Here is a 22,781-nt window from a genome sequence, read left to right as displayed (position 1 = left end):
GTTTTAAAGTCCTAAATTGGTAAAAGGCATTGATAGATCACTATACCTATCTATTTTGCCCTGGTTTTTTGGCTTCATCCAGGTATTACACTATAGAATAGATTCAGGATAGCTCCACTTGGAGATGCTTAAGTCTAATATCCAAAATCTTCTCCTCCCCATTCTCAAACCTTGTTTATTTCCCATCCTGTTCATTTTAGTGATATCTCCATTTTCATAGTTTCAAGGCCTTTGAAACTTTGTACTCTTCTTTGACAATTTCTTCTCTTTAACTGCAGTCTCTTTAAGTACTATTAATTTCTTTCCAAATGTCTCTCTCTGCCTGTCTCTATCTTTCATATGCCTAAGTATGGATTCTAGAATAATCTTCTTGGGGTCCTGCGTGGTTCAGTTGGTTAAGTGGCTGCTTTCGTCTCAGGCCATGATCCCACGGCCCCCAGATCGAGCCCTGCATCAGGGTCCTTGCTCAGTGGGGAACCTGCTTCTCCCTCTGCCTGCCACTCCCAATTCTTATACACATGCTCTCTCTCTCTGACCAATAAATAAAATCTTAAAAATGAAAAAAAGAATAATCTTCTTATGCCATCTCTTCCCTTTTCATGTATTGATGTTTGTATATAAAGTCAAATTTAAATACCTCTGGCTGGCTTCCAAGACATTCTGTAATGGAATCCATCTTCCCCAGCCAAGGTGATTATCTCACTGCTCCCCATTACTAGTTTTCTACATCTTTATAGTTCCCTTGTTAATTCCTTACCCCTGGCTTTTCTCATAGCTTTCCTGACACCCTCACCTGGTCAGATTCCTCTATATCTATTAAATCTCTTTCCTACCATTCTGTGTGTCCCCTGCCTCTCAACTTTCAGCTAAAATTCCGCCTCCTCCATGAGGTCTTTCCTTAACTTTTTGTTATCTCTCCTTTCTTTGATTTCCAATCACACAGTAGTCACAGAACAATTAAGTCCTGAACGATGTAGCAGTTTCTAAAAGCTTATCGGTCTTATAGTGTCCAGCTAGAGTTTAAGATCTGTGAGGATAGGGAAAGTATTATAAACCTAGTACAATGTACAATAGTCAGTAAATCCTTGCTAACTGATTACCAAAACACAAGTCAAAGCTAGCAAAAAGTGTAAATTCAGCCAATTTATTTGAAGAGGGAACTATGAAGGGTTTATAAAATAAGAATGATGTGGTTCAGTCTATAGCTCTAGTTAAAACCAGTAAATTCAACCAAATGATGTAAATGGGAACATATCAGTTTTTTGGGTACAGTAATAAGGTGATCGTGTTGTTATAAAAGATAATTATAATGTGAAAGATGAAGGGATGTTGGAGACAAGAAATCATCAAGAAGGCTATTTTGAAAAGATGTCTGGTTAAAGATAAGAAAAACGGGAATAGAGTATGAGACATTTTTAAATTCATAGGACTTGGTGACCAATTAGGTGTGAAGAAATTGCCAGTTTGGGGTTCTTTCATATTTAATTGGTCACTGAGTCTTTCTTCATTTTTCTTTTCTTTTCACTTTTCCCTAAGAAAGGATTCCTCCTCATTTTCAAGGCTAATATCTCTATAGATTCTTCTAATTCAACAAGTACAAGACCAAATAATGATTTTTTTCTAGCCAAATCATAGCCTTCCCCTATATTTCCTATTTCATTCAGTGGCAAAATAATGAACAAAATCAGTTTTCTCCAAACCTGGAGTTCTTCCATTTTTATATTGGTTGGTCAAATTTCAACTTACAATTTTTTTAAAGAAAATATTTATAAAGTTTTCTTGATTAGGAGCTTGAGCTTATATAAATTTAGTGGAGGGAACAAGATGGAAAAATTTAGTTTATATTAATAGTTTAATCACTCACTTTACTAGTTGCCTATAGGAGGGAATGGCTAATCTGAGTAAAGTATTCCTAGTGTTCTCTGAGGCATAAGATAGCCACACCATGTACTGCTATGACCTAAGCTAATTTTAGTAAACTGAGTAATTATGGAATCTGACGTACTCTAGGTATTCTAATGTTTCATGTACTGTATATAAAAATTTTAGTTTCAGGGAGTTGTACTAGAGGTCTACAGAATGGCTATGTGCCCTTGAGGGTAAAGCACTGATCTATCTACTGGAATATATGGAAAAAGTACATGATTTTTCCTTTCTTTTTTTTTTTAGATTATTTATTTATTTATTTAGCAGACAGAGATCACAAGTAGGCAGAGAGGCAGGCAGAGAGAAAGGAAGGGAAGCAGGCTCCCTGCTGAGCAGAGAGCCCGATGCGGGGCTCGATCCCAGGATCCTGGGATCATGACCTGAGCCGAAGGCAATGGCTTTAACCCACTGAGCCACCCAGGTGCCCCAATTTTTCCTTTCTTTTCCCTTTTTTGTTTCATCTGTTTTTGTTTTTTAAAAAGTTATTAAATCTGGGGGCACCTGCCTGGTTCAGGCAGAGAATGCAACTCGATCTCAGGGTCATGATTTCGAGCCCCACGTTGGGTATAGAGATCACTAAAAAATAAATAAATAACTTTTTTTAAAAGACTTTTAAAAAAGCAGTTAAATTTTGGTAATCCATAAATTGACATCGGTGCTTTTTGTTTGTGTGTCAGGTAAGTTATAAACAAAAAGGACATTTTCTGAGAAAAGAGTAGAGGTTGTAGGTCTGGAAGGGTTTTACAATCACACCACATCTGGTTTGCTTGCAGTATGTTGCCATCGGTTACATTCTTAGTATTATATTTTTATATAGATTAATATTATAGATAATATTATTTGTATCTGTACTTAAACCAGGTTAATAATATTATCTTAAATAGTAGAGTCTGTATACTTCGTAAAAAAAAGGTAGGATAACCATAAATGCTTCTTTTACCTCAAGAGGTTGTCAAACTTGAAGATAAGCTAGAAAGTGTTTGATATTTATTGTTTGAGATTTGTCTTTTTCAGGGATGACATGTAGCTTTCAATAGTGCAATACTTAGAAAATATTTTCTAAAAAAAACTTCTGAAAAAATAAACACAACCTGTGATGTAAACATAAGTGAGAAAGTTAACTGCTTTTTGATGAAAATTAATACTATAGAACAGAGTCGAGCACATTTTTGCTATATTTAGCAAATATAGCAAATATGTCAGCTTTGCAGGCCATATACTTTCTGTTGCAACTACTCAACTCTGCCATTGTATCATGAAAGCAACCATAAACAACACATAAGTGAATGGGTGTGGCTGTGTTCCAATAAAACTTTATTTACAGAAATAGGCTGCATATAAGTTTGCTGATCTTTCAACAAAAATCTTTACATAATTGGTGAATGAGATTGAAAAGTTAATGTCATGGATTAGTAAACATAGCCACCAAGAGCTTCTTCCATTTGAATTTGAGTATCTTTTTGTGGTGTTTTTTCAAGTCTGAGGACACTAAGCCAAATATCAATAAACAGATGTTGAAATCTTTAAATTACTTTATCATAAAATATTAAACCAAGACAAAATTAATGAAATTTATTTAATCACATTGCGGTCACTGACAGAGATTATCAATATTTGAGAGCTAAAAACAATTTTTCTGTCCATTAATAAATAGAATTAGTTATTTAAAATACTACTTATTTTGTGCTCGCTTTGGCAGCACATATACTAAAATACTACTTATTTTATTTATATCTTATCTGAATTTTATTTTGTAATTTATATAATCTATTAAATCATCATACATGTGTATTCTATAAATAAATATTCATATTTAGAGAATGCTATCAGTTTTTTTTCTGAGGGTATACCGCTGATCCAAATACTGTTTTGAGATTTTGGATGAGTTTTAACCTTTGTACTACAAGTTCTCTGAATCCTTGTGTAATGATAAAAACAATATTTGTATAAACTGAACAGGGGACAGGTTGTTTAAATATGCTCAGACAACTAATCTCTGATGTTTGTACCTGTTCAAAATGATACCACTTATTCTGTAATAAATGTAATCATTATTGTAAAGATGTAGATATTTATGATTCTCACAGTCACTGAGCATTGAAATTTTGTGTTTTAATTCCTTCAGCAATTATTTCTCACACTATCTCTTCATAATTGTGCCTCTAACTTTAAAATGATGTTTCCCCAATTATAAAATTATACAGCATATAAAAAGCCTTTTCTCTATGATCATTGTTTCAAAACAAAATTGGGTTTATACTATATAAGCAAGTTGAAACCTGCTTAAAGTATAATGGTGTATGAATTCCACCTCCTGGTTTACACATTTCAGCCACGCTTTTATCCAGAAAGGATTTCAAAAGATCTTTGTAGATGCGTAAAATGAACAAAACAGAATAAAAATAGCCATGTTATTAAATATCTTTAGATGACATGACTTATAATGTTATAATGGCTTATAATATTCTAGCTTGGATAAGACCATAATTCGTGCCATAATGTATTTAATCATTCCCAATCATTAGATATTTAGTTTGTTGTCAGTTTACTTAATTGTAGTAAATAAAGCTGTTGTGAATATATCCTATGTTTACACCATTGATTAATTCCTCACAAAATATACATGTATATGAAATTATTGAGTCAAACTTATAAGCCTTATTAACACTTAGTATATTTATGCCAAATTACATATAGAAAAATTTGTGTATATAGCTACTTGGAAAAGAAATTTAAGTTTCCCTGTACAATGTAGGAAGTAAAAGCGAGTCCCTAGATTTTTGCAGTTACTTAATAATGCCATTTGGATAATTTGTTTCTTACTTGCTAAAGCCATTTGCTATAAAAAAAATTATATTCATAATTTAGTGCAATCCAAGAGAATGGTTAGCAGTACTTATCACTAAATTATAACTTTTTTCAAGGAATGCCTAGAACTTCCATTCCTCACATTGTCTGCATTATGCAAAACACAGTATTTTTATTTCTTTAAGCAAAAGAGATATTTAATTGGATTACAGTAAATTGAAAGAGTCCAGCATTCTCATAATGTCTTTTATTGAAATCTTGTGTTCACAAAGAATAGCTTACCTGGTATTTAATGTTGTGATGTAGAATTTACCATCTGTCAAACATCACTGGGAGGGGTTTACTTCTACCAAAGAGCAATTTTAAACATGACTGAAACATCTATATGATCTGCATTTCAGGATTTGCTTTGAATCAGACTGATGCTGATACGGACACTGCTGTCTCTGATTCATATACACCACAGTAGGGTTCATTGTAGCTTCAGCCTTGCTTATTTGTAACATCTTTTCTTTTCTTTTTTTTTATTTTTTTAAAGATTTTATTTATTTGACAGACAGAGATCACAAGTAGGCAGAGAGGCAGGCAGAGAGAGAGAGAGTGAGAGGAAGGGAAGCTGGCTCCTCACTGAGCAGAGAGCCCGATGCGGGGCTCCATCCCAGGACCCTGAGATCATGACCTGAGCCGAAGGTAGAGGCTTTAACCCACTGAGCCACCCAGGCGCCCCTGTAACATCTTTTCTGACATTGAAAAATCACCTTTATTGTTGAAAGATATTTTCACCAGGTATAGAATTCCAGGCTGACAGTTTTAATCTTTCAGTACAATTGACCCTTAAACAGTGCAGAGGTTAGGGGCACTGACCCACCTCCCCACGTAGCCAGAAATCCAAGTGTAACTTTAGACTCCCCTAAAACTTAGCTACTAATAGCATACTGTTGACCAGAAGCCTTACAGATAACACATATTTTATATGTTACATATATTATATGCTGCAATCTAATAGTGAGCAAGCTATAGAAAAGATAATGTTATTAAGACAGTCATAAGGAGGGGCATCCGGGTGGCTCAGTCTGTTAAGCCTCTGCCTTCAGCTGGGGTCATGATCTCCAGATCCTAGGATCTAGCCCCGATTAGAGCTCTCTGCTCAGTGGGGAGTCTGCTTCTCCCCCTCCCTCTGTGCCTCACCATCACTCATTCTTTCTCTCAAATAAATAAAATATTTTTTTAAAAAAATCATGAGGAAAAGAATATATATTTATAGTACTGTACTGTTAAAAAAAAATGTGTAAGCAGACCTGGACAGTTCAAACCCATATTGTCCAAGAATCTACTGTACCTTTAAAGATACTGCACCACTGTCTTCTTGCTTTTAGTGTGTCCCAGGAGACTCTGTCATCTTTATCATTCTTCCTCTGAACTTACTGTAACATTTTCCCTCCCTCTGGCTACTTGTAAGATATTCTCCTTATCACTGGTTTTGAGCAATTTGATTCTGATGTTTCTTGGTGTGATTTCCTTCATGTTTCTTGACAGGGTTTTTTGAACTTCTTTGATCTGTTAATTTGTTGTTTTTGTCAAATTTGGGGATTTTTCTACCCATTATTTCTTTAAACATTTGATATCCCCCCTCTCTTTACTGTTCTTTTAGGACTCTAATTACCTGTATATTAGGCCACTTGACTTGTTCCACAGATCACTGATGCTTTTTCAATCTTTGGATTCTTTTTTCTCTGTTTTGTTTTGCATATTTCTATTCCCGTATCTTGAAAGTTGCTAATTTTTTTTTCTGCCATGTCTCACCATCCATTAATTCCATGTTGCAGAATTTTCATCTCAGACCTTATAGTTTTCATTTTTAAAGTTTTATTTGGATCTTTTGTTCTGTGTTTCAATATTTTCCATGTCTTGAAATAACTTTTTAAACATATGGAATACAGTTATGATAACTGATGTCCTTCCTTATCTTCTAGTTCAACATCTATGTCATTCCTGGGTTGATTGGATGCCAGACATTATGAATTTTACCTTGTTGGATGCTGGGTAGTTTCGGATTCTTATAAATGTTTTTTTGTCTTTGTTTTGTAATGAAGCTAAGTTACTTGGAAATATTTTAATACTTTTGAGCTTTACTCTTATGATTTGTGAAGCTAGTCTAATCTGTGCCTGGTCTAGGGCTCATTATTCTCCACCACTAGAACAAGAGCCTCTGAACTGTCTCCCCAGTGTCTCATGAATTATTAATTTTTCCAGTCTGGCTGGTGAAAACAGGTGCTCTTCCTGGTCTCAGACTTGCTCTGATCAGTGCTCTGCTGAATACTGAAGGGAGGCCTTCATCAAATCTCTGGAGTTCTGTCTCTGTGCAGCTTTTTCTTCCTCACTAACTGTTCTCTTCCGCAAACTAGCTGCTTTGGTCTCTACAGATTCTTAGCTCCATCTTCTCAGCTCAGAAAGTTAGTTGAGCTCTACCTCATTCTCCTTGTGCCTCAACCTGGAACTTCCAAGGTAGTAAGATGGGCCATTTGTAAGGTTCACTTTGCTTATTTTCTGTCTCTTAGGGATCGCTGCCCTTTGTTGCCTGATGTCCAGACTTGAAAACTATCATTTCATATATTTTGTCTGTTTTTTTTTTTCCTGGTTTCTTTCCTTTAAGTTTCAAGGAAGAGTGTAAATCCAATCCCTCTTATTCATTCCATTCCGTCTTTTCCAGAAGCAGGAATCTCAGGTCCTTTACATATTCTGTTTCCTCTGTGTGGAATGCCCTACCCCCAGATATATGTGTCATTGACACTCTCCCCTCCTCTTTCTGTTTAGCAGTTTTTATTGGATGGTAGACATTGTGAATGTTCTATTATTGTATCTCTGGATTTTTTTGTCTTCCATTAAAGGAGTGATGCCTTTTATTTTAGCAGCCATATACATTATCTGTGGGTCAGCTTATCCTTTTGAGGCTATTTTAAGCTTTGACAGGGTAAGTGTATAATAGTTCTTACTCTAGGGCTATGTTAGCCCTTTTACATAAAAGCGACTCTTGAATACAACAGGTGTTCAACAACGTCTCTTAACTCTGGCTGCTTGAAAGTTGCAATGTCTCCCAGGCCTGAGTAAGCTCTGGGAACTGGTCAATTGATAGTTTCTAGTAGTTATTTTTTGCCCAGCCTCCTGTAGTCAAACACTTCCCATGTCAGCCTGGCATTCAGGCAGATTCAATATGACCCTAGGTAATTTTCTGGAACTCTTTCTTTGCATAGCTTTCTTCTGTGCCATACTCTGCTCTGAAAATTGAAGTTTCTTCATCCTCCCCAAACTCTATAATCTCTGTGTCCTCAACTCAGACTACTGTTCCTGCTCCCTGTGTCACAGCCCAGAAAGTTTACTCAGTCTGAAATGTAGAGGGTTCATAGGAATCACCCTTCTCTCGGGTATCACAGTGCTTGCTTCAATACTTATTTCTGAAAACAGTTGTCTTATGTATTTCTTCTAGTTTCTCAGCAGAGGGCAAATCTAATACCACTTAACTCCATTAAGGCCAGAAACAGACATACTCAGAGGGATATACAGAGTGATTTAATACACAAGTCAGGTCATGTGATGTCTCTGCTCAAAACTGTTCATTGGCTCCTCATTTTGGTCAGAGAAGAAGCCAATATACTTCCAATGGCCTACAAACTCATGATCTGACTTCCCTGTTACCTTTCTTTCCTTATATCCTACTACTTCTCTCCTAGCTTATTCCAATCCAGACATACTGAGCTTCTTGTTATTTCTGGAACCACCAGGCATGCTTCCATCCTAAGTCCTCTCTGTTTCCATTTCTTGGTCAATACTTTCCATAGATGGCCATGAATCGCCATGAGGCTAACTCCCTTGCTTCTCTCAAGCTTTTCAACTTCTTAACAACCAATCTATTTAAAATTGCTACCACCTCCCCGCCATCTCTTCTCTTCCCCATTTTCCTTACAGTGCTCTGATTTTTTCTTTTTTCTCTTAGCATTTATCCCTCCCTGGCATACTGTTTTTTCTTACTTATTTGTCATGTTCATTGTTTAATGGCTGCCTTCCCCCTTTAGAACTCAAGCTCCACCAGGGCAGAGATCATTGTCTATTTTGTTTCCAATATATGGTAGGCACTCCTTACATAATTTTCTATACTTTGTTAGATGTTTAATAAATTAAACATTAAAAGTATAGATATTAGTATGCTGCTTTCTTCTCAAAAAATTTCTTCAGAAGTAGACATTTCCAGTTATAAAATAAGTAAGTCCCAGACATGAAAAGTATAGCACAGGGAATATAGTCAATAATATTGTAATAACTTGGTATGATGACTACCCTTATTGCGGGGAGCATTTTGTAGTGTGTAGAATTGTTGAATCACTATATTATACACTTGAAAGTAATATAACATGTCAAATATGCTTCAATAATTAAAAAATAAATAAATAAATTTTTTAAATTAAGCTTGGGGCACCTGAGTGGCTCAGTGGGTTAAGAATCTTCCTTCAGCTCAGGTCATGATCCCCGGGTCCTGGGATCGAGCCCCACATTGGACTCTCTGCTCATGGGGAGCCTGCTTCCTCCTCTCTCTCTCTCTGCCTGCCTCTCTGCCTACTTGTGATCTCTGTCAAATAAATAAATAAAATCTTTAAAAAAATTTTTTCCCTTAAGCTTAAAGATTATAATCAGCAAAACTAAGTTTTCCTGCTTTCATTGGTTATTACCCTTTACTAATTGAAATGTTACATTCATGATTAAAATTTACAAGCCTTATATTTCTTTTTTTATTAGGCTTTTGTTTTAATTCCAGTATAGTTAACAGTGTTAACTAATAAAACAATGTTATATTAGTTTCAGGTGTACATATAGTGGTTCAACAATTCTGTACATTACTCAGTGCTCATCATGATAAATATACTCTTACATTCCTTATATTTCTAACAGACTTTACTATAGTCAGAATTTTCACATTCTAATAATTATATTCAAGATTTAAAACTGCTCTGAACCAACCACAATTTTTTATTTCAAGTAAAATTATATGTGTTGATTTTTTTCATCCCATGGCAAAATACTTGTAACACATTATAGAAGTCTGAGATATATTTTAATAGAAATAGCCTAACAAGTAAAAGCAGCAATGTTTTGGCCCTCAGAATTTGAAGAAAGGCTTAAATTTTAAATACTAAACCATGAGAAGTAGGGATAGAGGCAGTAGTTTGCTGGAATCACTTGTGTTGACTCACAAGAGCTGATTGTGCGTATGTCTTCCCAGTTCCATGCTCACTGATATCACATTGGTAGCTTAAGGTTGACCACAGCAAGATTGTTTCCCCCCAGTCAGCAAACACTGCTCAGTCAGGGCTCAGCACTCCCAACCTTCATCCCCAGCCTCATACAGCCACTTGTTAACCCTTTATTACCACACTTGTGGATTTAAGCAGACATCCAGAACAGTATTAGGGGCTCAAATGCCTCTGGAACTCCTGTTAGAAATCTGAAAACTGCCTATCTAAAGGTTGTCTTCTCTTAGAAAGACTGGCTTTCTCTCTGTGGTGAGATGGTTGTTCCGTGGTACTTCCCAAGTTTTGCATACTATCACACACTCTGACACCAGAGAGAAACTCACTTTCTCTGTTGCTGTTTGGATAAAGACTAGAAAAGGTCTCTAAGTACTTAGATGCCCACCTTGGGCAGTCAATTCAGAGGTGGGGGCAAGGGGTTGGAAAGGTTGAGGGGTTATGGGAAATGAGGTAATGTAAGAACTTTGCACATCCTATGTGCAAACCTATGTGTACTGTTGGTAGGAATGTAAACTAGTATAGCCATTGAGGAAAACAGTATGGAGATTCCTCACAAGTTAGAAATAGAACTACCATATGATCCAGTAATTCCTGTACTGAGTATGTACCCAAAGAACATCAAAGCACTAGCTTGAAAAGATAAATGCACCCATAAGTTCATTGCAACATTATTTACAATAGCCAAATGGAAGAAACCCAAGTGTCCATCCATAGATGAGTTGATAAGGAAGATGTGGTGTTAACCATAAAAAAGAACAAAATCTTGCCATTTGCAACAAAATGGATGGATCTAGAGAATGAATCCCAAGTGAAATAAGTCAGTCAGAAAAAGACAAATACCATATGATTTCACTCACATGTGGCATTTAAGAAACAAACGAAGACAAAAGAGACAAACCAAAAAATAGACTCTTAAGTACAAAGAACAAACTGATGGTTACCAGAGAGGAGGCAGGTGGAGGGATGGGTTAAATAGGTTTAAAAAAAAAAAAAAGAGTACACACATTGAGTAATATATAGAATCATTGAACACTATATTTTATACCTGGAAATAATATAACACTATATGTTAATTATATTGGAATTAAAATTAAAAAAGAAAGATTTCAAGTTCAGTAAAATTTCATTTTGGTTTTTTTTTATTTTAGGGCTATCTTAGCTTTCTAAAAGTACTCTCAATAAACTTGAAGACATGTTATTAAAGAAAAAAGAGGGGTACCTGGGTGGCTCAGACAATTAAACGTCTGCTTTCAGCTCGGGTCATGATTCTAGGGTCCTGGGATTGATCCCCACATTGGGCTGCCTGCTCAGGGGGAGCCTGCTTCTCCCTCTGCCTGCTGATCTTCCTGCTTGTGCAGTCTCTCTCTCTCTCTCTGTGTCAAATAAATAAATAAAAATCTTAAAAAGAAAAAAAGAAGAAGAGAAAAAAGAATTTGCATATTCCAAAGTAGCCTTGCAAATAGTAATCAGTTTCCAGGAGAAGAGAAGGACAGTATAGAGCAAGCAGTTCCATGATGTCAAGTGTTTGTTAAAATATAAAATTCAGCCAAATTAGAACGCAAAATAGTTTCAAATCAGCATTATTTATTAGGCGTTGTTTTATTTTTTTAAAGATTTTATTTATTTCGGTTGGTTATACATCTGTCTTCAGCTCAGGTCATGATCCCAGGGTCCTGGGATCAAGCCCCTTGTCGGGTTCCCTGCTCAGTGGGGAGCCTGCTTCTCCCTTTCCCCTCCCTTTGCCTCTTCCCTGCTCATGCTTGCTCTTTCTCTCAAATAAATATATAAAATCTTTTATTAAAAGATTTTATTTACTTCCTTATTTGTCAGAGAGAGAGCAAGAGAGCAAACGCACACAGCAGGCAAAGGGAGAAGCAGACTCCCCAGTGAGCAAGGAGCCCAATTCGAAACTCTATCCCAGAACCCCAGGATCACGACCTGAGCCAAAGGCAGATACTTAAGTGAAGGAGCCACACAGGCGTCCCTAGGAGTTACTTAAGCATAGTTGAGAAATCAGTTTATGTAATACTTTAAATAAAACATCTATTTTTTAATGTGGTGATTTAAGTTCCTACAACAAGTTTATTGAAATGTGCTTTTTGTTTAGGGTTCGAACTACAGTTCCGATTAGGCCCCACTTTACAGGGAAAAGCAGTTACTGTGTATACAAATTACCCATTTCCTGGAGAAGCATTTAATCGAGAAAAATTTCGTTCCCTGGAATGGGAAAATCCAACAGAGAGAGAAGATGATTCTGATAAATACTGTAAACTTAATCTTCAGCAAGCTGGATCATTTCAGTATTACTTCCTTCAAGGGTAAGTCAGGTGTTCTGTATGTGGGTATAAAAGTTAATGTGGGAAATGTGGGATAAAAGTTAATTTATTTTATCTAGTTAAATTATCCAGCTTGTAAAAATTTTTACGGGATTTTTTGAGATGCAAATAGAATATGATTTTTTAATTCCTAGGAAGTAATTATAAGACTTATTGCAGATTCAGAGTATTTTTTTTAGGTAAATGCTTGAAAATTCTAGTCTTTTCATATAACTTCATTATAAGATGCTCTTTGCTTGAGTGCTGTTGATATTACTGACGAATTTTAGTACACTTATTTTTCCTTAAAGCAGCATTATTAGATGTTATATATATTATATTATTATGTAGAGATTAGAAGAAGATAAAATGAGACTTTTCCATTGAGTTTCATTGCAACTTTGTAAATGATTTTATGTTCTTAGAAATATATTTTTAAATGGGACAATTCCACTTCTCATTAGAAAAATCATATGAGGATTTTTTTTTCTCTCATTAATTGAGAAGTTTTTGTTTTGTTTTCTCCGTAGAAATGAGAAAAGTGGTGGGGGTTACATAGTTGTGGATCCTGTTTTACATGTTGGTGCTGATAATCATGTGTTACCCTTGGACTGTGTTACACTTCAGACGTTTTTAGCCAAATGTCTGGGACCTTTTGATGAATGGGAAAGCAGACTTAGAGTTGCAAAAGAATCAGGTAATGTCAGCTATCTTTCTTTTCTTTTTTAAAATAAATATAATTATCCTCTGTGATACAGATTTCAAAAGCTTTGATCTCCTTTTAATTTTGTTTCTTGTATATTTAGTAATGTAAATAGAATCATATAAAGTTGTTAAGACAACCACTTTTAATCTACAAGAATAGTACATTATATGGTTCAACTCAGGAAACTAAGGAACTCTAATAATAAAATGAGATCATTATTGTCTATAAGACTTTACTTTGACATATAAAAATTAGCAGTAAATTATTAAAATGTTTTGGAAAATGTATTATTATTGTATATAACTTTAATTCAACATTGAGTAACTATCTTCCATATAGAAAGTATGTGCTACCCCATATACAAAGGGTATATGCAAAGGGTAATATTAATTTTCTACTTTTTTCAAGTTGAATATAATATGAGGAAAGAGATACATTCACTGACATAATTGAAACAGAACACAAGTAGAGTGGAGGATTAAAAGTAGGAGCAAGACATGCTGATATACTTATATAAAATATATTTTCTACATGTATTATATATACATCCAACAAATATAAATCAAACTCCTAAAAATAACTAGGCACTGTGTACCATGATTTTTTTCAAATGCATTTTCTCACTATCTCTGTCTTATATATGAGCACACTGGTATTCTCAAAGATTTAAGTAGACTTGTGATGTCACTTGGGGTACAGGTAGGATTTGAACCCTAGTCTTTGACTCCTTTTCTAGTTTCATGATTGCCTTGCTAAGTAGAATTACTTAAGGAAGTTTAAACTTATATATTTCTGAGTTTTAGTTTGTCTTTTTTTTTTTTTTCCTAACAGTGGTCTTTGTTTATTTTCTTGTGTTGCAGGTTACAACATGATTCATTTTACCCCATTACAGACTCTTGGACTATCTAGATCATGCTACTCCCTTGCCAACCAGTTAGAATTAAATCCTGACTTTTCAAGACCTAATAAAAAGTATACCTGGAATGATGTTGGACAACTAGTGGAAAAATTGAAAAAGGAATGGCATATTCTTTGTATTACTGATGTTGTCTACAACCATACTGGTATGAGCTTCATTAACTACTTCCATTAATTTTGATGGAAATATTATAGTCTGGTTATTTTATTTCTTATGGTTTTATATAACATAAATTTTGAAAACACAAATGATGCACAAGTGTCCTTCAATTTATAAATCACTTTATATAGTACCACTTTTTTTTCTTTCAAAGAAAACAGTGTTATTGAAGATAAAATCAGCATGTATTTTCAATGTGATAATTAAAAAATAAGAGAATGATCATAGAAGAGACATAGGATCACATATTTCAACTTGCAGTATTAATACTTTGCAGACTAACATGTGAATCCCATGTAGCAACAGCTCTGGTACTATAGTATTTATTTGAAAAAACTAATGACTCTTATTTGTAAACTCTTAGAAGTTAAATCTAAAAATTATACCCCTTACATGCTAAAATGACTTATTAAAGTTAACTCATTTGGACCCCAAGATTCTTTACCAATATACAGTTCTATAAAATGTATCAGAGCTTCCCAACTGGTGATCCTCAGGGAGATGATTGGTCCAATCACCTGTCAAAACAGTTGGGCCTGGAGAAGCCTCTGGCCATGATCAGCTTTCAGTTTAACCCAGTGTGCCTTGGAAATATTATCTTCTCTCAATGCCCAGTGAAAACTTCCTAATATATAAGAACTCAGTGTTCTTCACTTGAAAAGTTGACATTATTGATAATTACTTTATCATCTATAATATTATTCTTATCAAGCTACATAATGGCATTATATGTAGTTAGGATATGGTGTAGGCAGCTTTAACAAAGAGATAAAAACAAAGAGACAAGACTGAATCTGTATTTATTTCTTATAAAAGATGAGCTAGGCATCCCAAGACTGATATAGTAGCTCAATGGTAATAGGGAACGAGGTTCTTTCTCTTACATTGCTCTATCTCCAACACTTTGCTTCCAACTCTTAATCAAATATGGCCATTTAGTTCCCAATATCACCCTCAACCAATGGAAATGAGGAAGAGAAATCATACCTTTTAAGGGCATGATCTGATATATATATATATTATATTAATATGTATGTATTATATATTTTATATATATATATGCGCGTGCGCGCGCGCGCACACACACACACACACACACACACACACACATACTTACATTTTGTCAGAGAGGATTTTTTTCTCTTGTCACACCTAGCTGCAAAGGAGTCTTGCAGTGTAGCCTATCAGCTGTATGTACAGCTGAACCTTGGGAATTCTGTTACTAAAGAAACAGGGGAGAAAAAAATTGGGGTACAGTAGCAGTCTGTATCAGAGACTGTATTTCTCAGGCATTTGAGAGAGTCTGTGCAATATAAAAAAGTGAACTTTGCTTCAGCCTTAAATTAGAAAGTGTTATAAATCATAATGTCCTTTCTGTGAAAACAGGTTTTTATTGTAAAGTTACTATCCAGGGGAGTCGACTTCCAGATTGGGCTTCACAGACCCTCTACCCAGCAAAACAACTGATAAAAGTTATTTTTTAAAAAACTGTTTAAAGTCTTCGGAAATTGTTCTAATGGGATTCAGCATATGGAGAAGCATATAAGAAAATCTACTAACTCTCAGTAGGAGCAGTGATAGTCTGTGACATTTGAACCAGGACCTGCTTCTCCCTGCCCCAGCTCAGAATGATGATAGGTCTACTCCTGACAGGTACAGCTGGAAACACAAAGCTCCTTTTCTCCTCAACTCCCAGCATAAGGTTACAGTTGAAATAGGCATGCTTCCAGCATTTCTCATGCCCCTCCCAACTCTAGCACTCTGTTGTATAAACTCTATTCTGGGCAAGAACAGCTGAGAGGTCTTGGGCTCCCTTCCTTCATCCAACCCCACTCCACTCAGAGGGGAAAAACTTTACCCCGGGCATGGCAGGGCAAGAATACTGGGCCCCAGGTGCGCTTGCCTCAGCTTGCTCGTGGGATGGAGGTTCCATACCTAGAGAGGTAAGCCAAAAAAACTAGAGGCTACAGTTCCTGCCAACAGTTATAGAGCAGTGACATAAGCATTCTGCCCAGAGGAGGAGATGTGCAGTAAGAACAGACTAAGAATGAAATTGATGTTATTTGGTATCTGTCATGGGACACTTTTGGAAATAGTGGAGACTTTGGTGGTAAACAAGGGGAGGCTGGTATCCCTAGTGAGAGCAGCATACTAAATCATAGGCCAGCCAGTAGTTTAACCAAAAGAACCAGGGAAAGAGACAGCTAAGAACAGTTTCCCTGGGGTCAGACAAGTCTCAGAGACTGGTCTCAGGGATTATCCCTGCCAAAGGGTCCAAATTTAATTGGATCAGACTGTGGAGCAATTTATGTGCCAGCCTATTATCAAAAATAATAACACAAGAGAGTAACAGCTAAGTGTGATTCCAGCAGAGGCAAGCAGCTTAACAAAGTTCAGGGAAAGAGACAGTTAAGAGAACCGTGCTAAAAACCACTCTCATCCCATGCTCACTGCCCGTGACCCCAGCTGTGTCCTCTGAGTGGCAACATCAGTGGCTGCACACTGTAGGGGAAATAGACGTCACTGGAGCAGTCTAACCAAGTTACAAAGAGGCAGCCAATTCCTTCCAATTCCTGGAAGGAATGGGCTCAATATCCAGAGTTGCTACAGTACGCTATCTAAATTGCCCAGTTTGCAACAAAAAATTGAGAAATGCAAAGAAAGAGCAAGTGTGACCCATATACACAAGAAAAAAGCAGGTGACAGAAATTGCCTTTAAAAAGTCCTAGATGTCATACTTAGCCAATATAGACTTCAAAGCAACTGTTATAAATATATTTAGAGAATTAAAAGAAAACAGGTTATAGCAGTAAAGGGGAAGATATGATCATTCTATCTCATCAAATAGAGAGTATCAGTAAATGGAAATTTTTTTTTTAAAGATTTTATTTATTTATTTGACAGAGAGAGAGATCACAAGTAGGTAGAGAGGCAGAGAGAGAGAGGAGAAAGCAGGCTCCCCGCTGAGCAGAGAGCCCAATGTGAGGCTCGATCCCAGGATCCCGAGATCATGACCTGAGCTGAAGGCAGAGGCTTAACCCACTGAGCCACCCAGGCGCCCCAGTAAATGGAAATTTTAAAAAATAACCAAATGAGAATTCTGGAGTTGAAAAGTAAATAACCAAAATTAAAAATTCACTAGAGATATTCAGCAGTATATTTGAGTTGACAGAATAAAGGATCAGTAAACAGAGATTATACATTTTGAAGAGCAGAAGAAAGAAGATAAAAATGAATAGAGTTCCAATGAAAGGTGGGACATCTTGAAACATACAATGTGCATATGGAAATATCTGAAGGAGAGGAAAGGAAAGAACAGAAAAAACACTTGAAGAAGTAATGGCTGAAAACTTGCTAACCTTTAAAATGTGATTTAAAAAAAAATTAATCTATGTGTCCTAAAGCTCAGTGTATTTTAAGTAACTTAACAAAGATAGCCTTACTCAGCATAGTAAAAAATTTGTAAGCCAAAGATCCAGGGAATTTGTAAAGTAATGCATACCTTCTTTAATTGTGCTTCATTTTTTTTTTTTTTTGCACTTCTCAGTTACTGCTTGATTTTTTTTTTTTAAACAAATTAAAGGTTTGTGGCAACCTGCATCAAACAAGTCTATTGATGCCATTTTTTCCAACAGCATTTGCTGACCTCATGACCTCATGTCTCTGTGTCACATTTTGGTAACTTTTGCCAAACTTTTCATCATTCAGATTTCTTCATCATTATATTTGTTATGGTGGTCAGGGATTTGTGATTATGACTTGCTGAAAGCTCCGAAAACAGCATTTTTAAACATTAAAGTATTTTTTTATTTAAGGTATATACATTGTTTTTTTAGATATAATGCTATTTAATACTTCATAGACTACAATATAATATAAACATAACTTTTATATACACCAGGAAACCAAAAAATTGTTTGACTTGCTTTATTGCAATTTTCATTTTATTGCAATGGTCTGGATCCAAATCCACAATATCTCCAAGATGTGCCTGTACCTTGAAGGGCAGAGGCTGTCAGAATTAATTGGAAAAACAAGAGCCAACTATATGCTGTCTACAGGCAACACACTCTACATTCAAATATACCAAGAGGTTCACAGTAAAAGGATGGATAAAGATTTACCAAGGACCGGAACCCTGGAGGTTCCCTCTCTGGTTGCTCTGGAGATCACACAGCCTTGGGCATACATATGGTCTTCCAGACTGCCAGAGGTAAATGTGATTTTATTTTTAAGCCTGGCTTCCTAGGATTCACCCTGGGTCACTGTAGGTTAGTGTTCATTTAATGTTTGGGTAGAGGTTGTCTTTAAGCCCCTTTGCTAGTGAGTTGTCCTCTGTTGATGGGTGTGTATAGGATCTGAGGAATGTTTTTCAAGTCTTTCCCACGTCCTATAGAATTGCTTCTGAGTGGATGCAGCCCAGGAGGGCTGTCCTCTGCTTTCTCTTTCCCTGCTTTCCCGGATGCTGTTAAACTTGTTTGTTTGCTCTGATGTTTTTCTTATATCATGGAGCTACCAACATTCTTTCAACTGCTCCCCACCAAGGTCTTCATAATTTTCAGTAATGCCCTTATGCATGGAGTTCTTCACTCACTCTTCCAAACAAATTCAGCCTTTCAGGCAGAGCCCTTCATCTTCATGGCCTGTCTTTCTCCCTGAGCGGAACACCTGTGCTGCTGCTCCAGAGCTGGGGATGAGATCACTTTTCCCCAGGTACCATCTCATTCTGGGGGCACACAAGGCAGGAGGTAGCAATCCCTGATCTTTTCAGTTGTCCTCCCACGTGGGACCTTCACCCTACAAGTAAGCTCCAACTTTCAGAGGCAGTTGGAGTCTCAGTATTCTTGGCCTCCCACAGCTAGGTGGGATGTCCACCCTACCAGGGGGCAGAGGAAGGGGTGGCTGAAGTGGAGGAAAAGAGACTAGATTTTCTTTTCCTGCCTACTTGGAATAGAGCTTCTACAAAATGGGGCTAGAGGAAGTGTGAAAACATGGGCAGTCTGCCTCTCCCAGCATGAAACTTTAACTCCAGACTGGGAATGGTAGGAAGAGGAAGTCTCCATGTTGGCCATGCCTGCCTAGAATAGAGCACCTGGCACAGAGCTTCCATTAACACATAGCTGGTTGGGAAGGTTAAGGGAGTAGATTGTGGTTCAAATGCCACAGACTCTTGCTTTCTTGCTGAAAGTTAGTAGATTTTCTTGAATAAGTGTTTCTCCATATGCTGAATGCCCTTAAGACAATTTCCAGAAACTTTAAATGATTATACTTAAAATTTTTGCTATTTAAATTGTGGTTGTGCTGGGGAGAATGTCTGCTAAGTTCCTCACAGTACCACTTTAGAAATCCATGTTTCATTTTTAATTTTGGTGTTTATTAAGATATAGTTTAGGTTGGCTTCTCTTTATTGCAGAATTAGAAATAATACTTTATTAGCTAAGGTTTAGGATTCCTTCATTTTATACTTGATATTCTTTCAAAAAAATAAGTAACAAAGTTTCCGGATTTTATCATTTAAAAATTAGGATAGCTTTAGGGTTCTTAATAAATGAAAATCCAAATGATACAATTATCATTACATTTTTCTCTTACATCTTGAATTCTAATAACTGATGATGAATCTAGGGAAAACCAGCTTAAATTGATTTTTGAGAATTATTAATTTAACTGTTATTACAACATCTCTGTTTCTTATATATCCTGTCTTTAAGTGTTTATTATGGATATAAATAAATAATTAAAAAATAAATTATGTACTATATTACTCACTAAATGACTGAAACTAAAAATAATAATGATTTTTAAACTCTATAAGAATTGTAATGGTGCTCAGCTGACTGAGGCATGAACACATTCATCTGGTTAAGATTGCAGATGAATCTGAAGAAACTTTCTGAAGAAACTTTTTCCTAAATTCATTCCTAGCTATATGACTTTGGCTGGGTTGCTTATCTCTCTGTGCCTCAGTTCCTCGTCTGTTAGGACATGAGGATTGATAAAGTAGTATATTTACCTGGCATATGGTAGGGGATTCGATAGTTGTTATTACTTTTTGTTTCATGTACATTAACCACTCATGCTCTCAGTATGAATTCGGGGGCATTATTCTATTTTATTTTATTTTTTTCAAGATTTTATTTATTTATTTGACAGAGAGTTAGAGACAGCAAGAACAGGAACAAAAGCAGGGGGGAGTGGGAGAGGAAAAGCAGGCTTCCCGCTGAGTAGGGAGCCCCATGTGGGGCTTGATCCCAGGACCCTGGGATCATGACCTGAGCCGAAGGCAGGCGCTTAACGACTGAGCCACTGAGACGCCCCCATTATTCTATTTTAAAGATGAAACAGAATATGTATAACTTCTGTTTATTTAAAAATTAAAACAAATATTCTTTACTATTGTAAATAGATAGAATACCTTGCAGAACTCCTCTGATTCTGATTCTGAACTTACTGATATAAATGGATAAGATGTAAGCTACACCCTTTTAAAAGAAACAGAGCAATTTCTTGGCCTCACTTTTATCAGTCTTACTAAAACAATGTATCTCATTAACCATTCAAATTTAGCTATGCAAAGAAGTTGCCTGTGAGAGAGTTTTCTTCCATGAGAATTGTCTAAGCACAACAAAACAAAGCCAACCAACTCACCTCTCTAGAATGAAAAAGCTCCATGAAGACAGGAGCTCCATGAGGACAGGAGCCTTGTTCACTTTTGCTGCAGAATATCCATCTCCCAGAACAGTGCCTGGAATAGATCACATTCTGAGTGTAGATATATGTAAACATGTGAATGGATTTTGAGTTAATATGGTGTCCTCAGGCAATGCTACCCATCAAAAGCTTGGGTAGATGTGCCTGGGCCTTGTTGGAGCTGGAACTGGTTTGAGATGTGGGTACTAGAAGAGGTGGTGAGATGAAAAAGAAAGAGAAGGACTAAGATGTACCAAAACTCCCTCAAAGTTTTAGCGGAAATGAGAAAGGAAGGACCAAAAGAGAGAAGGAAAAATAAAAAAACCCACCAAGATAATGATACCTTTTGTACATCAAGGAAGAAGTATTTTATAAATAAGTGAGGGAGTGATCAGTAATGGCAAATGTGATAGAGGTTAAATGGATAAAGTTGAGAAAGCCGCACTAAATCTCATGATTAGAGTAACCTCAGTGGAGTGCTGGATGCAGCAGCAGATTGCAGTGGAAAAGGAACAAGACTGTGGGGAGAAGGTGGAAGCGGCAGATACAGGTTGGATTTTCTAGACGTTTGGTCTTGAAACTAACAGACTATAGAAGGCAGAGAAATAACTGTGTTTCAGTGGGATGTATATTTGTTTGTATTCTTAGCCTTAGGGAGATATAATGGTATTTAAAGATCCAGAGGAAAGAACCTCACCTTCCTTCCCACCTCCCCCAAAATACAGGAAGAAATGATTACATAGGAAAAAATGCGTAAATGACATTTGGAGTTCTGAAGATTGGGGCAGAAGCCTTGTCTGGCTTTCAGGGAAAGATGTTTTTCAGGCTTAGAAGGAATGTTCCAAAATGTAGTTGACTCAAGGATCATCAAAATGGGCCAAGGACAAGGCCATTCTTAACTCCCACAATAATAAACTTATTTTTACAGGAGTGTTAATAAGTCAGAATTGCATCTTACAACAATTAAAAATTCCTACAACAGAAAGGAAAAAGGTATGGTGAAGTGGATGACAGGATACCACAACCAAAAAAGTGTTTTTCACATTACAATATCATAAATTATAAGAATTTAAACAAATATTAAATATTTGATGAAGAAATATATAGTTTATATAATATACTATGACATTTAAATATTGTCTAATATATAAGACAATGAATGGTGGATATTGATATTTTATTTCATCTTTAAACTTAACATAGATACTAACTTCACTTTAATTACAAGATATTCCTTTATTTTTCCTTTTTATTTAAGCCACTAATAGTAGATGGATCCAAGAACATCCAGAATGTGCATATAATCTTGTAAATTCTCCACACTTAAAGCCTGCCTGGGTCTTAGACAGAGCACTGTGGCATTTATCCTGTGACGTTGCAGAAGGGAAATACAAAGAAAAAGGAATACCGGCTTTGATTGAAAATGATCATCAAATGAATGTCAGTATGTATAGAGGAGTACCACACTAAAACAGAATAACAAAATTTCTAAAATACAAAGTAAATGTATGGTTGAAAATTATTTAGAGTCTATATTTAATTTGAAAAATAATATTTAGTGAAAATATTTTAAATATATCTTTTTTTAACTATTGAAATTTTTCAGTGCATTCGAAAAGTAATTTGGGAAGATATTTTTCCAAAAATTCAGCTCTGGGAATTTTTCCAAGTAGATGTTTACAAAGCAGTTGAGCAATTTAGAGGACTTCTTACACAAGGTAAAGGATATACATTAGAATGTTTCTAGCAATTTTAAGAAATTTATTATTACTCTTAAAGGGATAACCCTTCTTTTCTCTGGCTAAGACATTATTAAATCTGTTATTATTATATATTTGTGTTATTATAAAATGTAGTCCTGAGAGTTAGCAGAGATATCTAAAGGGCATGTCATAATAATACATAATTATTTCTCTTGGGGACTGTTTCTTACTATTGGTTCCTTAGCACAATACTCA

At 35.8% G+C, this 22,781-nt stretch overlaps 1 protein-coding gene and 1 long non-coding RNA gene across 4 annotated transcripts in view; both read left to right on the top strand.

Moving 5' to 3' along the window:
- Positions 1 to 22,781, top strand: part of AGL (amylo-alpha-1, 6-glucosidase, 4-alpha-glucanotransferase) — a 76,731-nt gene that overhangs the window by 2,580 nt on the left and 51,370 nt on the right. For 2 of the 3 annotated variants that reach the window (XM_032301405.1, XM_032301406.1), the window contains exons 3-7: positions 12,142 to 12,352; positions 12,880 to 13,046; positions 13,916 to 14,119; positions 22,082 to 22,263; positions 22,430 to 22,541. In XM_032301405.1, coding sequence (XP_032157296.1) covers positions 12,142 to 12,352; positions 12,880 to 13,046; positions 13,916 to 14,119; positions 22,082 to 22,263; positions 22,430 to 22,541 — 876 coding nt within the window. The remainder of the gene's footprint in view (positions 1 to 12,141; positions 12,353 to 12,879; positions 13,047 to 13,915; positions 14,120 to 22,081; positions 22,264 to 22,429; positions 22,542 to 22,781) is intronic. The other variant, XM_032301408.1, reaches the window with a different exon arrangement.
- On the top strand, positions 209 to 5,852 carry LOC116566844. The gene is made up of 3 exons (XR_004276027.1): positions 209 to 219; positions 1,273 to 1,279; positions 5,741 to 5,852. It is a non-coding gene; the product is annotated as an uncharacterized LOC116566844 (long non-coding RNA).

Source organism: Mustela erminea, chromosome 10 (assembly GCF_009829155.1).
Source record: "Mustela erminea isolate mMusErm1 chromosome 10, mMusErm1.Pri, whole genome shotgun sequence".
NCBI classification, from domain to species: Eukaryota; Metazoa; Chordata; class Mammalia; order Carnivora; family Mustelidae; genus Mustela; species Mustela erminea.
Note: the sequence above shows the minus strand (reverse complement) of the source record. Positions and strands in the feature narration are given on the sequence as shown.